General features: G+C 43.3%; 1 protein-coding gene across 1 annotated transcript in view; it reads right to left on the bottom strand.

Moving 5' to 3' along the window:
* The window catches only part of GLS (glutaminase), a 59382-nt gene that overhangs the window by 3357 nt on the left and 39812 nt on the right, over positions 1 to 16213 (bottom strand). Inside the window, exons 15-17 of the mRNA XM_059476430.1 lie at positions 1416 to 1477; positions 415 to 491; positions 198 to 261 (exon numbers count right to left, since the gene is read on the bottom strand). Coding sequence (XP_059332413.1) covers positions 198 to 261; positions 415 to 491; positions 1416 to 1477 — 203 coding nt within the window. The remainder of the gene's footprint in view (positions 1 to 197; positions 262 to 414; positions 492 to 1415; positions 1478 to 16213) is intronic.

Here is a 16213-nt window from a genome sequence, read left to right as displayed (position 1 = left end):
ATAACCTTTGAAATAATGGGTTTAGTGGCTCATTTTTCATTCCTGCTCAGTCTGCAGAACCTACAGAGAACCAGCAGGATCCCATTCCCCTGCTCCAGTGGCCTGGCTCAACACATTCCACTCTTATTTCTCCTCACAGACACTAGGGAAGTGCTATGGGAGCATCTTCCCTCCAAACCATCAATAAAACCACTCACCTGTCTTTGGGGAAAGGATTCACTTTGCACGCTTCCAGCAGAAACTTGACAACATCCACGTGTCCTGCAGGAAAAGCAGCTCTGTGAGTGCCTGTACTTCTATACATCCATTTATGTGCAGACAAAAGCAGCTATACAGAGACAGCAAGGGTGTGCTAAAGCACACAGACAGACAGACAGACAGACAGACAGCAAATGCTGTGTGAGGAGACAGTACCTTCTGCAGCTGCCACATGCAGGGCTGTCCGCGAGTCGTAGTCTCTTTGCTCCATATCCATTCCTGACAGAGCAAACCTTAAAAACAAAATAAAACACAATAAAGGAGACTGCAGAGGCAAGTCTTAGAGCACATCACAAAACCAGCATGGCAGGACACTGCCCTGCCACAAGAGGCTGCAAGCAGCACCAGGAGCATATTGTATCTTTGCTAATAATGAAAAGGGCTTTGGCTTTGAAAACCAGCTTAGTAACTTAACTTCCTTTCTGTTCCTTATAAATAAAAATAAAACATCTTTGCAGAAAACATAACAGTCAACACAACTGATTTAAAATCATCCATGGCCAAGCCAAGCCACCTAAGGCAAAGTAAATTTGTACCAGGTGAGAAAATCCCAGGAAGTCTCCCAAGTCTGAAAATCCTGAGCAGCATTAAGGGATTGGGAGGGTTCCTGCTTCACACTGATTCCTTGGGACAGCAGAGTTAAACTATACACCATAGATTTTCCCACCCACTAATTATATTTAGATATATTCTAGACAAATTAATGCTTATTTAGTCTACTATCATTATTAACTTAAATGTTACCAGATTCTCTTCCAGATTTCAAAAGCAAAGCTAGATGCCCTAACCTGTCCAATAACAATGTGCATTTTCCAATCTGAATTTTTGTGGCACTTTCAGAATTGAATATTAGAGCAGGTAAGAGTATAGACAGGATTTTCTGCCATTGCTATGAAAAATGGTTAAATAAATTGTTTTACTATGATACAAAGAAATGGAACACAGTGGGATTCAGGATAGTGTCAGGGTACCTTTTTGATAGTTAGATTTTGGTTGGGTTTTGGGTGAACACATTCAATCTCTAGCTCATGCAGCTCAATATCCCCAACCCAGACACAGTGAATGTGCATGTTCCTAATTGAACAACAACAGCAGGAACCAAACAAGCAGCATTCCTGTCCCCAAATTCCTATTCCCAAACCCCCACTGGTTTTTACCTCCGGAGCGCAGACACGTCCCCTGTGTAGGCAGCAAACAGCAGATTTATCACAGACTTCACCTGCAAAGAGAGATCAAGTTCCAGTTTACTGATCTTCTTCCCTCAAACAGAAAACCCAGTGGGGCCAGTTGGTCCAGTGATTATGAACTTGTGAATTGCATCCTCCCCTTGCCTGACCACAATCTGCAGCACAGCCTGCTTTGCTACCAGCACTGCAAGGTCTGTCTTTCCAAGGCTGAAGTCCTTAAGGACAGAAAAAGAACTAAAACAAATTAATTTCTGCTGTGTTGTGGGAAAAAATATGAACCTTGCTCTATAGGCAAACTGTGTTTCTCTCTTCAGTTGCCCAAGTATTGAATTGCACAGACAGCATCACTCTGCCCAATTTATAAAACCATGAACTCCTCACAAGTACTCCTCTGGAAAAGTAGGATTATTTTTGTTATTAACTGCAAAGATTCCTAATGCCAGGAGAAATCTATGTCAGCAGACATAAATTTATTTAAATGTTACCCTTTTTTCTATGTATTACAGACTATCCTTGCACACATCCAATGTACACACTTTTGCTCAAAAAAACCATTTTAAGCAGTTCTGTTATGTAACAAGCAAGCTTTCCAGGCAGATAAAGTTGGATCTTTTTAGATAAATATGGGCTTAAAGCACAACACTAGTAAAGTCTCTGCTAAGTAAGTGCTTTTTCTCAGCTGTATTAATTATTCTAGTAAGAAATTATACTGTCAGGGTGCACCAACCTTGTCCCATGCATATTTCTAATACATCCTGGCTATAACAACTCTGCAGGTTTTAACAAGAGCCAAAAATGACATGCTAGATGGTTTTAAGTCTCCACATCAGCTTCTTTCATAAACTGACAGAGTCACTTCTAGGCACCATTTCCCAGTAATTTCCAGCAAACTTTCTAAATGCTGCTTTGCTTTTTGAGCCTACAAAGTAACAGAGAGGAAAGAGGGAGCTGATGCTGCACTGACCTTCTACACCAAGGAGGAGAAACTAACAGAATGAGAAATCCCCACCCACAAGCAAGTCTCCCACAGATTTCTGCAAGAACACTGGTGTATTTTCACAGGGCCACAGAGTAGCCAACATCTGTGTCTCTTCTAAACCAAAGCTGTGGAGCTGCTTGTTGTTGTGTAAATACGCACTGAGGCAAAGAGAGACGCAGGGGGAAGGAGGCACAAAGGCCAGGATGGAAATGCAAAGGGGACACAGAGCCACCCACAAACCCTGCAGCTCCTTTGCAGTTTGCACTATGGGGGCTGTGGGATGCAGATCTGTAGGATTCCCTCCCCTCTCAGGGCTGGGCTGTCCCTACACCTGAGTGGTCCCAAAGGCTGGGCCCTGCTCAGGCTCCCTCAGCTCTGACCCCACACCACCCTCAGCTGCGGCAAACCTGACATCTCACCCCTCAGCCTCCTCTCCAGCCTTGCAGAGGGCTGGCATGAAGGGATTCCACTCCTGCCACAGAGACCTCTCTGTTCAGAGTTTCTGCCACAGGCCAAAGCAGTGACCACGACTCGAGGCAGGTCTGTGGGGCCCTGCTGGGGAGGCAGAGCCAGCCATGCCAGCTGAGCCCTCATCCCACGGCAGCTCCATGCAGGGCTCAGCCCCTTGGGAAGAGCTGCTGGGAGCACCCAGGGCTGGGCTCTGCCCGTGCAGGGTCACGGACACACAGACACATGGACACACGGACACATGGACACACGGACACATGGACACACGGACTTGCAGCAGCCAGGGCAGCTCAGGGCAGCAGCCACCCAAACACCCTCCCTGGGGTCTCCATGGGGAGCACCACAGCCAGCCCAAAATGCCAAACGCTGTCCCAGAGACGGCAGCTGAGTGCAGGTGTGAGGGGGAATTTAGCTGGAAAATCTGCGTTTCAGCGAGATGAGTCAGGCATTCGAACCCGCAGGCAGACCAGGCTGGGGCACTCACAGGGCTCCTGCAGGTGATGAATACTCTCCCTTTCCAGGGGCTGGGATGAGCAAAGGACACACTGTCTCACACAAAAACCATTTCAGAGCTAACTGACCATTTTGGCTGGGCTGCTTGATTTTTCTGGGAAACGCAAATATATATTAAAGTAATAAAATAAAAATAGCGCGCATTCCTTGCTTCAAAAAACAACTTTCCAAGTGCAGGCAGAACCCAGAATCCTGGATTCAGCTGAACATTTTGCTAAAAAGTGATTTTTGTTTTCTATAAACATGTGACAAAATGTAATTTGGAGATTCCTGAGGCTTTGTAACACAATCACCTTAGGTTACATCTCTCAGCAGTCTGGGAGAGGCCAAAGCTGCTCCTTCCTTAAGATAAAGTAGAATCAAAGGTTACTTTACTTTAAAACTGAACTTCTTGATGTATTTGTTTTTGTTTTGATCTAAGTCCAGACAAAAACATCTCTGCTTGTTTACCTCAGAAGGAAATTTGTTCTGTGTCCAATATTAAAAGTAATGGGATACAAAAGCAGGAGAAACACAAATTCAGCGGGACAATTATTAGCAGAGTAATTACCCAAAGCTGGTCAAAGGTGAACTCAAATTAAAATAAGGCAAGCGTGGCCATCATAGCTGAAAAAATCCTTTTGGGACAACTCCCTCCTGCTTCTAAGAGAGACTTCAATGATTTTATGGGAGAATTTGACTGGATTTGCTACCAACAAAACACACCCTGACCCCATAACTTCACCCTACTGTGACAGCAGCATAGACCAGGCCAAAAAATTAACAAACTTCATAAGGTATGAAATTAAACTACTAGGAAGGCAGCCATGAAAAAAAGAAGTTTTATTGAGTCCACGTAAAAAGTGAATTGAATAAAATTTAGGAAACTGCAAATACAAAATACATTTTGAACTCAAAGTAAGAATATACCATCTCCACAAGCATCTTATGGGTCTTCCTTAGCTTTGAAGAGAATATTAATCAAAGCAGCATATATACTAAATCATTATGTAACAGGTTATCATTTACAGTGAGAAAACCTTTACTAAGTGAACAGCACTTGCTGCCATAAGCTTTGTATCTGTGCAGAATCTCACTAAGGCTGCCACAAAGTCAAGTTCAAATTCTCTACTCAAAACTCACAGCACCAGTTTGAAATAACAGGTTCATTGCAAAAAAAAAAAAAAAAAAAAAAGCAAAAGGCAAAAGAAACTCTGAAGTGGCAGCAGCAAACATACGATTTTGGGGAGAAAAAAAAGAGTGAACATGACAGATGAGCTCCATCCCTTCAAACTAAGTAGGGCACAAGGCAACTAATTTAAGTGGTGAGAAACTCACTGGCAGAGTCTCTAAACAAGTGGTTCATGAACATTCAGTGTTGGTGTTTTGATAACTGCCCTGGTGAACACAAGCCTCCCTAATGTTTAGAAACACAAAGTTTGTTTTTCACAACCTTTTCCTACTGCATGTACTTCCCTGACTCTGAAAATGCAACAGAAGGAGAAGGGATGGAGTCCCTTTGCTTTCTAGGAGCTGGATGCCATACAGCTGCATGGCAGGACCAAACCAGAGCAGAAACTGCTGCACCTTTTGTGAAACAAGAGGGAAAAGCTGCATGCACTGAATCAGAGGGACCTGGCAGCTCTCCTCTCACCACACCAACAGCACAGAGCTCGGCTCACTCACTACAATGGGACCCTCTCTGTTCAGCACTCTTTCCTCAGCACTGGGTACAATCCTCGTTATCCAGGCAGTGAAACCAGCAAGGACACAAACACTCATGTCACTCAATGGCAGAAATCAGAAACACAGTTTCACTGTCAGGTTAGGAGGTGCTAGAGCTCTTGGACTCAGCTGGACAAAGCAATGAATGAGCCAAGTCCTGCCTCACATCAGAGGTGGCGAAATGACCAATGTCTCCAAGGTACCTCTCTAATTAAGGGCTCCGTGAGTCTGTGGGTCAGCACGTGAGCAGCTCAAGAAAGAAAAATCAAGAGTGTTGCTGCTCAAGGACTGCACTGAGGTCAAGCTAAAGCAAGGAAACAGCCAGAGCTGAGAGCAGCAGGAAGTCACAGCGCTGCAGCAGATACTTCAGACAAACACGGGGGACAAAAAGGCAAAAAACGAAAGAGCAAAAACACCACTCCAAAACCCAGATGGACAAACTGAGTGAGCCACAGGGCCAGTTACAAAGTGAAACTCAGTGTCAGTGACTCCTAGCCCGAAGCTTTCCTAAATCAGTTGTTTTGCACATCTCCAGAGCCTGGTTATGGTGACAGTTTCAGAGAAGCCTCCCTCGAGCAGCAGTGCTGACGTGAGCGGATGCACAGGGACAGAGGAACTGCAGAGGGGAGCACGTGGCCCAGCACACAGCAAGAGCATGGCTGTGCTCCCCTTTTCTGCAAGCACAAAGGACCTGGGCATGACAGGAGAGCTTCAGGGCTGGTTTTCAATTTCTCAGTTCGCAGTTTTCAATTTCCAACTGGAAAAATTAAATTTTAAACAAAAAAGTTTAACTTAAGTATTAATATGCCGAAGTTACTCATTGCAAGTGAAATTTCAACATCATTTAACTGATCTGAAAGGCTTGGCTGGAATGTAGGAATTGCCTTGGTGCAGTATTTGCAACAAAACAAAAAAAGTATTTGTAACTTCCTACCTGAGCTGCACACCCAAATGCAGACTTATTTAAATAATCTCACAATGACTAACAGCAAATGCCCACACAAGACTGAGACAGAATCACTCCTCTCTTAACAGAGACCAGTTCAGAGGATTTTTTTTTAACTGAAGACAAGGGTGTCCACCACTCCCTGGCTCTAATGCCATCCACAGAAGACCTCTCCAAACACCTCAGAGACAGCACCCTGACATTGTTAGTGGCACTAAGATGGGAAACTGAGGCCCAGAGATGGAAATGAACTGCTACAGTCTCATGGTGAAGGGAGAGTGGCCTGTCACCTTCTGCCCACTGCCTTCATTGATAATGCAGAACACCCAAAGCTCGAGCAGGAGCTGAGCACACTGTGCTGTGTCCCTGCCCACGTGTCCCTGTCACCACAGGGCTCTGTCCTGCTCTGCCATGGCTCCAGTGCCTCCAGCACAGCAGGGAGAGCCTCTGCCCCGCACTGCACTTGGGTCAGGAGACAAAAGCCAAACAGCTGTGCACGTACAGAAAGCAAATCCTTCAGGAAAAATTAATTTAGCTCAAAGCTGGATTAGTTCCATGAGAAGCTCTTAGCTAAAAAGGTCAGTGAATCTGGATTTTAATTTCCTACCGTGTCCTGCTTCCTGAGAATGCTCCGCCCCCTATAATTTCTTTGAAAATGTTACAGAATTAACATTCTGAACAAAAAGTATTACTTCCAACTTTATGTTTCTCCAGGTGGCTCAGCAATATAGTCAAGTTCTATAGTTTATAGTAGTGCTGCTCAAGGCAAGCCAAACAAGGATAAATAAACAACTCCCCTAAACTTGCCAATGCTCTTTCCATGATATTTAGGGATAACCACAGGTTAGCCTTCTGAAGAGATGTTCAAAATATTAAGGAAAAAATATTTGAATGGATATTGTTTCTCAGGAACTTTGCTGTATCTGAATTTTACTGTGCACCAGACCAAGTGTGCTGACAGGAGACTTTCAAATACAACAAGAAGAGTTAGAAAGAGAGAGGAGAGAGCAGAGCTGGTTGAGAGAACACATGCACCACACTCTTCTCTCACATCCCATTTTTGTGCTTAAAATGGGACACAATGCTTCCTCTCAGGGAACCCTGCCCTTCTGGCCAACTGGCTTGAAGAACAAAGTTAAATGTTGCCCTGCATGGCACAGAGGTGCAGAGATAAACTGGCATTTAAATTTCAGTGCCTAATGACACATGGCTGTCACACCAACCCCAGGGCCTGATGCACTGGGATTTCGGAAAGGGCCCCAGGTAAGCAGGGACCCCAGCTTATGTCCCCCCAGGTAAGCAGGGATTTGGGTTATGTCCCCCCAGGCTCCTGATCCCAGCCCCAGGAGAGCTGCACAGCAATTGGAATGCACTCCTGCAGCTCTTCACCAGGGAATCACAGAATAATGAGGTTGGAAGAGATCTCTAAGATCATCGAGTCCAACCTAGGCCCTAACACCTCACCTAGGCTATAGCACCAAGAGCCATGTCCAGTCTTTTTTTAAACACACCCAGAGATGGTGATTCTACCACCTCCCTAGGAAGAGCATTCCAGTATTTTATTATTCTTTCAGTTAAAATTTTTTTCCTCATATCCAATCAGCCCAGCCCTGTCTGGAAGTGTCCCCAAGGCACACTTCTCCATGCCACTAACCCCCACAGAGCTGAGCACAGCTGATCTGCACCTGTGACAGCCTGGCTGCCTCCCTGGGCCACCTGCACCGAGGGTGACACAGCACACAAGACTGAAAACCCATCAGGTGGCGTTTCCAGACTGCACATCCCAGCTGCACACTGCTCCCTCAGGCCAGGAGGCTCTGCTGTCCCACACTGAGGCCTGGCAGGGGACACAGGAGCCCTGCACACGCCTGGCTCCCTCCATTGTTCCCAGCACACGGCCAGGCTAATCCGGCTCAGCACGGCATTAGCTCAGGAGGCAGAAAATAGATTGATAAGCTGCCCAAGGTGAGCACCCGGCCAGGGAACAGGGATTAATGCTCCACACAGGGACTCTGCTATCCCCATCCTCTGCAAACAGCCAGGCACTGACAGGGAAGGCAGGAGCAAGGAGTTTACATGAGTCACTAGTGATTCCACAAAGTCATAAAAGCTCCAAAGTCAACAGGAATTCACTTTCACAGTAGCACTGGTCAGCTGCTTTCCCTAAAGCTGATCCCCTGATGAGGGTCACCACCAAAAGGCAATCTTTCCTCCTGCTCTTTGGAAGAGCTGCTTATTTTATTAATGGAAAACAATCCCTGAAACCCAGGATGCCAATATAAACTCTGAAACAGCAGTGCTGACCTACAGATACCATGAAAAGCAAACCTAGAGCACAAAGCAAACCATTTAGTCATCCAGTTTTTACACACTGAACTTGTAACTCACCTATGCTGGAGCCTTTAGATGGCTTTTTCCTGGCATGGAGGGCTTAAAAATAAAGTAAAAACAAACAGAAAAAAACACCCTCAAACCTGCACAAAATGAATTTTGGTGTTTCAACTCCGAAACTAGAATGCAAGTAGTCCCTAAAAGGACAAAAATAAACCAGGGATGGATCTGAGAGTAGAACACAGGTATCTCCATGTTCAGACATTAGATAGGATCATTTATTTTACAAATAGGCCAGTTTTGCATTTACATTTAATTTTCAATAACCTGGAATCTACTCTCCAGTGTCCACATACAAGGCTATTATTGGGAAAAAAAATCCAGATCTAAAAGAGACAGCCATAGTCCTCCTTTAAAATACCATGTTCAATATGAAGGTAAGTTGTACTGCATAAGGGAAGAAATCTCAAAGCCTGTTTTTGCAATTGAACTTCTGCTTTGTTTCTCATGAAATAAAGTCAACGTTACTACCTAAGTGTAAGTAAAGCACATATTTTACAGAGTCAAAACTATGACTGAACTATAGACAACTACCCAACCAACCCCTAAGCCCTCCAAGCCCAGCCATCTCCATTTCACCTGCCCTGTCTGCCCCAGTGCAGTGCCAGCTGCCTGCCAGGACACAACTCCCAGCCTAAGTGCCATGTTTCAGTCACTAAATGAATCCCAGAATAATTCAGATGCTCACCCAGGGGAGGACTGGCTCTGAAGTGGTCTCAGAGCTTGCTAGTGAGGTTGTGCCCATGAATATTTTTAGGGATGGACAGTCCTTGAAGGCACTTGAAGTACCCTCTGGATTAAGCCTCAACATTACCTTATTCTACAGAAAATTCAGTTCCACAAGAACAGGCAATTTCTCTCAATAACTTCCTGAAGCACACAGAAGTGAGGCTTTCAGTAAGTGATCAAATGATCTCACAGAGCTCTACAACACCTACTGCCTCTGACAGAGCCTCCTGCCCTGACCTCAAACAAACACAAGGGTCTTAAGAAGTTATAAACTTAGAATTCTCTGGGAGAGCCTTTGTTCCCACTGCACTATAAATAATTAGATGATGTGTGAATAAATTAATGCATATCCCTTCACACATTAAAATATTGATACATTTGAAAATATAGACTAGGTTAATTCCATAAAACTTGCACTTTTTTTCTTGATAACTTCCACCACCTCTTAAGGCTATTTTCTGCACTACTGATCCTTGTTTCCTCATGTAATGTGACGAAAGTGCAAAACTAACTTTAGAATCTGCTCTGCCATGTTTTAAAACTGCCACAGGAAACAAGATTTTGTCAGTTTTTTTCCCCAGTTCCTTTTCTAACCCTTTGACTATCCTTTCTTTTCCTCTAGATGGTGCAAGGTCCTCCCTGTTCACAGCTGGGGACAGAGGCCGACACCCAGCTCCTTCAGTTCTACCAGCCGTGGGTGCAGGGTTTATTTTTGGACTCAAAGCTGCCATAAGTGACTTTCAAAGCTGCTACCACAGAGTTTATTTCTGGAGTCTCCTGGTGGAATTAACTTGAAATGCCATTTGCACAGCAATTACCCATGCAGTTTGTGCTGTTGATATCAAACTAACAGACTGACAAAACGCTTATTTATTCCTCACTCCAGTTTCCAGCAGCCCTGCTCAAACACAACCCATGTACTGAAATACTGAAAGCTGCTTCTCCCATGAGTGATGTCTAGACTGCAGGCACACAAGAGGCTGTATTTTCATGTATCCAAACACAAAGCAGCTCTAAACCAACTGTGCTGCCAGCGTTGCAAAACCCTCAGGCAAGCCTGCACACTGGTTAGTTATTACTTTTATTTAAAGCTGGGCAAAATCCCAGTAGGTATTTAAATATCTTCTTGCAATTCAACTACTCACTTTGTTTCAAATCCTAGCTGGTAGAACTGACAATAAAGAATTTTCAATGGTCCTAAAAGTGTCTGTTTAAAACCCAAAAACAGAGCAAGGAGTTTTGACTAGGTTCAGTTCATGAACATGGAAACAAGCCTGTAACCAGCAGCTCAGTCTTGGAGCTTGTCACAGAAGCTGTGCATGCAGCTGAATGTAAGAAATAATTAAACCAAACATACACATCCAAGGTTTGTCCTGACACCAGGACCCTTTCTTCCACCTAAGAACAAGTGTCAGTCTGCTTTACTGGCAAACAGACAGTAAAGGCCACTAAAGGAGAAGTGCAGCTTTCCTGGAGGGAAGGATGAGCAGGGGTGGTTTGCTCCCCTCTTCCATCTACTGGCATCAAATGGATTTCCATCATTCAATCCATCAAATGGATTTCATCAGTTCCCTCTGATTCAAGCCTTTTCGAGATAAGAACTGGATTATGCCACCCAAAATTGCAAATAATTACAGTATTGAAACCACATGTTACAGTAAACTGCATTTCTTCATCCATCTCTGCCTGAAGCCCTTTTTTTTGTCAAAATACTTTAAATTAATGGAGGTATTCAAAAGCATCTAAAATTGCATTTACTAAAAATGAGCACAATACCGTAAGAATTTGTCCCTTTTTTTCTTCTCTGCTACTGTACTAGTTTGCACAAAATTTAAAAAGCTTAAGGAGACAGGAAATAGTAACAGTGAGCAGAAGGTGCTTTTCCTCCAATCACATTTGGAGCCATGAAAGACAGAATTCATCTCTTTCAGCACCAACCCCATGCTCATAAGATGGACATGAAGTGGACACAAATTTCTGGAAGAAGTTTGTAACACCTATATTCCTCAAAACAACATCTCTCTACCTGTGAAATCACCCTAAACACTATCAGGCAGGAGGTGCAAGTTCTTCAACTGCCCAAAAATATTCTTTGATTAATACAGAATAAAGAGTCACAGATAGGACTGAGCTCACCAGTTATACCATTAATTCAACGAGTGCATGCTCAGAGATTATTACATTTAATTATTCTAATTTTTAAATGGGATTTAGAATCCTGTAAATGAAATTTGAAATCATCTGTGTTTCCAATATAGTGTGTGATTCCATAGGTATAGGCTGCTTCATGCTGTGTTTGGTTTTACTCAAGAGCCTGAAATACAGAACAGCCCTCGATGATGACAAGCCATGGAAGCAGAAACCTTGTTTCATGGCAACACACACTGGGAATGTGTAATGCCTTGTTATTTACAGTTCTGACTATTGATTCATTCTGAAGTATTAGTAAACTGATGCTGTTTAAATTACAGATAAGACTATTTAATCATGATGAATTAAGAGTTAAGTAATTAAACAAAATGTTTACTAGAATAAGTGAAACATCTACTTACCTTCTGCAACTGAGATTCCTTCACAAAGACCATGCCCATCTACTCCACTCCTGAGATGTGCAAACCCCACAGGGTGAGACAAGCTGGAACATTGGCCAGCCATGTTCCTGAACTGCCCCACTCCCACCTCTGCCTCCCCTGATGGAGGCAGAAGAAACAACCATTCCCTAATCCTGATCTCCGGAGGTGGAGGGTGGGTGACGCAAAGCAAAGTGCACACAAGGTGATTCCTCTCCCCCAGGAATCAAGGCATCCAACTCAATTTTACAAGAAAATTACATAGTATCATAAGAATGTCCAGGGTGAGTGGATGGGGCAGTTTCTCCTTTCCAGTGCCATCATCAGGAACAGGACAGCAGGAAATGTTGTAGGAAGCAGACTGGGTTTGTATTTCCCCTTTCTAGCAGATAAAACCAATACTAACAATGAACTAGGTTCAAGGGGTACACAGAAAAAAAACTCCACAGAAATCAGAGCTCAAGATTCAGAGCCATTGACTCCATCAGTATTAGATTACAGGATCCCAGGAACAGATGCTTCTTTAGTCGGAAGAAACTTCCAGGAAAAAAAAGCCTGATATGAAGCATCAAGAACAGGTACTAGGATGGACCCAGCCAAAACTGCTGTCACAGACACCCCTGAAAAAGAGATAATCCTAAATTTTGCAACACAGGAGGCCTTACAGCACCTAATGCTGAAGCTCCACCAGTGCTCAGATGACAATGTTGTGACTGGAGAGCTCCCCTGCCCCTTTCCGTGTGTGCCTGGACAAACAGATGAGCGGCAGAAGAGGAGCTGATCTCAAGAGCTACTCACTAACAATTTCTTGTTATGTCCTATCCTTTGCTTAATACCCACATTGGTATGGGTATATCCATCCCATCCCTTTATTTTGGGGATGATTCTGTTGATTTCAGAAGGTACAAATACTGGGAAGAAGAGAGAAAACTGAGCACCAAAGCTGCCTTCACTAGATTACAGCCTCCACCTGCTGTTCCCAATGTCTTCTGGTACCAATGAATGAACACACTTTTTGCTTTTGGAAACAACAGAATTAAGCACATCACTGAAAAGACACCCAAAATATCAAGTGAGAATTGAATTATCCTTCACAAGACTTAAAAGCTAAGTTGGCTGATTCCACTTTGTTTGGTTTTTTAATGAAGATCTTTCATGAACATCCATAATCTCATCAATTGTGCCAGCAAGAGAAGTTCTTGAGCACCTAATAAAGAAAACCAAATTAGAATAGCAGTAGTGAATAATAATGGATCAGGCAGTTCCACAGAACTGCAAATTAACAAGAGGGAGTCATAGAAAAACCTGGCCTGGCTCCTGTCCTGGATGACCAGAAGTGTTACTGCTGCATTGCTGGCCATGAACAGTATGGCAAAGGAATGGCAGGTCGATTAATCCATTCAACAAAAAGTTCACCAGATCAAGTGAAAGATCTAAAGCATGAAGACTTCCACCCTTTGAGGTTAAGACCAAATTTTCATTTCTAGGTGGCATGCATTTGCCATCAGCAGCTTGGATGAAAATACTTCAGTAATGACACCAATGTCCAAAGAATCCAATTTTTGTTTAAAAATGACCCTTTTAAATAGTTTAACTTACTCCACACTGTGAAACATTTTCAGCATTTCTCATCAGCAATAAAACATTTTGCCAGCAAACAATGATGGCTGGAAGTTAAAAAACAGTAAAACAATTCTTGCAGTCAACTATTGCAGAAATGTTATACCTACTTTGGTGGCTCCTTTTCAAAGACTAAACCCCTGCAACAAAGAACATTGGGAATATACAGAGAAACCTTAAAAGGGGGAATGAATGCTAAGCCATTGATCCTGGATGCAGGGGAAAATAACAAGAGCCTTTGAAGTAATGGATACAGACATCACTAACAGTGCAAGATTTGGGACCAAAGGACTGGGATCAACGCTGTCACATGAATCCAGTGGAATGCTGATGGCTGCTTTAGTGGCAGAGCTGTGTTAAGCAGACAGGACAAAAGGATGTCTGCCTTTTCAAGGACCTATTGACACCATTGATACCCACACAACAGAGCAGAGCCGGGCAATGCTCCTGCTTCCCAGCCTGTAGGCACTCACAATTTGTGGATGACAGTTTACTCCTAAATACAGGTTTGGAACTGAAATTATAGCCAAAAGGAAGGACTTTGCTCCAGAAGGACACAGGGCACCTGCACTGCCAACAGACTGACTCCACCCTACAGGCTGAAAGCAGAATGGGCAAATCTTACCAGATGCTTGCACTCTGCTCTTGCTGAGAAGGTTCTCTCTAAATACTATGATCAAGTTTCTATAAAACTTATTATTTTTAGGCTATGCATTCCATACCTTGTATTGAAAGGTAAGTTTTCCGTGTATTGAAAATATTTATTACCTTAAATAAATCCTGTTCCTCCCTGCTTTTATTTTTAAACACTGCAAACAGTCATATTACTCCCCAGCAGCCTTGGTAGATGGAATAAAATATACTCAGCTGTTTTAGCCTGCTTTTCTATACTCTCAATCATAATTGTTAATCCTGCTCTGCAATGAGTGGGGATTTTTTTAAAACATGTTTAATCAAAACAGTTCATTCTCAGATCAAGATTACATTTTAATTATTTGATTTGCAATAATAACAGGCTGAAGAATTTTAAGAGAGGTCCTTGAAAAGAAGTGTGAAATGTACTTTGCATTCAGAAAGTAAAAGCTACACATATAACCAAAAGCAGGTCTATGAGTCCAAAAAAACCCTGATTATTGCATGAGTAATTCCTGAACAAACAATAAAGTTGCCTGCCTCAAGGAAAAAGCTGGGCTAGTGGATGACATCAACAGGAAATGAGTAGCATTATCTCTTCCTATCACTCCACTTGTGCTCTCAGTTCATTGTTTTGACAAGTGCTCTGATCACAAGGGGTCCTAACAGCACCATGCCATCCCTCAGCAAATAGCACCCTTCCATGTCTGCGTTCAGCCTGTTGGGCTTCAATAGACAAATAAAGGGAATATGGCCTGTTCAAATCCCTAAATCATTTCATTTCCAATGACATAATGAAAAAATACTTAGAACCCGGTAGGAAAAATACAGCAGGAAGTGAAAATACTAATTACTGCTGCCCAAAAGCCACTTTTACCTATGCCACTTCTAGGACTCTCCAAAAGCCAACAGATTACAGCATGATGGTAAAATCATCACATTCAGTGAAAACACAGAAGTCACCATCAAAAACTACAGAAAGGGAAAATTCCAACTGTAGGTTAGGAAAAAATTCTTTAATCAAAGCATTAAAGCACTGGGATAACTCACCCAGCCAGATGATAAAACCTCATCACTGGAGGTTTCCAACACTTGACTGGCAAAGCCCTTGAGCAACACAATCCAAGTGACACGAGATGGTTCTTTGAGCAGGGGCTGGACTCTGAGATCTCCAGAGATCCCTCCCAGCCTCTGTCACCTCGTGGGTTCCTCCTCAGGTTGCTGACAGTCACTAGCACTCCCTGAACCTCAGGTTACAATAACTGCACCCAGCTGAGTAAATCTGACCTTTAAGGCAAGGTACAATATGAAGATAAATGTCCAATTCACAGTGTGCACATGAGCTAGTAAAACCAGATGAAGGCACAACTATGTGCCAGCTGAGTCAGAGTCAGAGCAGAGCAGCAGCTCCAACAGGAAGCAGCACCTTACAGCAGATACACTGCCTCACGTGCCTGCTTGGCACTAAATACATCAAAGTCTGGTTGGCTGGAACATTTTTGAGGATAGGAAGACATTCTGGAAGTACTTCCTTTTCCCCTTGTCCTTCCTTCAACCCCATTTCCTCCCCAGTCCTAGTGCTGACGTGCAAAGTGTCCATTATTCTCCAGACATCCACCTGCCTTGTCCTCAGTCAAGCACCCATGCCAGCTTTACTGACTCAGTTAAGTCCTGCTCAAATTAAACTGGTAAAAAACCAAAATAACAAACAAAATACCCAACAACCTTGCCCCCACCACAGTTCTGCCACTGAACTCCATTCCAGGCTTTATTCAGCTAAGCTGCAGCCTCAGATGTGACCATTAGGCACCCTTGCTATGCACAGGAGAAATGCACGTGGCGTTTTCAGGATTAGCTGAGCCATGTGCACAGTGCTGCCACTCAAGCCTTGCAAAAAGATTTAAATGTTCAATGTCCAAGTCATACCAAAAAGTCTGCATAAAGCAAGATTAGATGCCAGTAAGAAAATTAACTCCTACTTGCAAAAAAACCAAAAGAAAAGAGGGCATTTTTAATTTTGCACACAATATACTCTAGGAGCAAACAGCAAGTCAGAAACCATGCTTGATTCAAGGCAGGTAGTTTAATAATTTAGACTATTTTAATTTTTCAACACACTAGGACACGAATTCCTAAAAGAAAGTGGGGCTGTGCATGATTCAACCATGTCTTTACATATATTAGTTAGTCATGCACTTTCCAGACTAGACAAATG

The sequence above is a fragment of the Ammospiza nelsoni genome, chromosome 7 (genome assembly GCF_027579445.1).
Source record: "Ammospiza nelsoni isolate bAmmNel1 chromosome 7, bAmmNel1.pri, whole genome shotgun sequence".
Taxonomy (NCBI): Eukaryota; Metazoa; Chordata; class Aves; order Passeriformes; family Passerellidae; genus Ammospiza; species Ammospiza nelsoni.
This window is presented reverse-complemented; position numbering and strand designations above follow the sequence as displayed.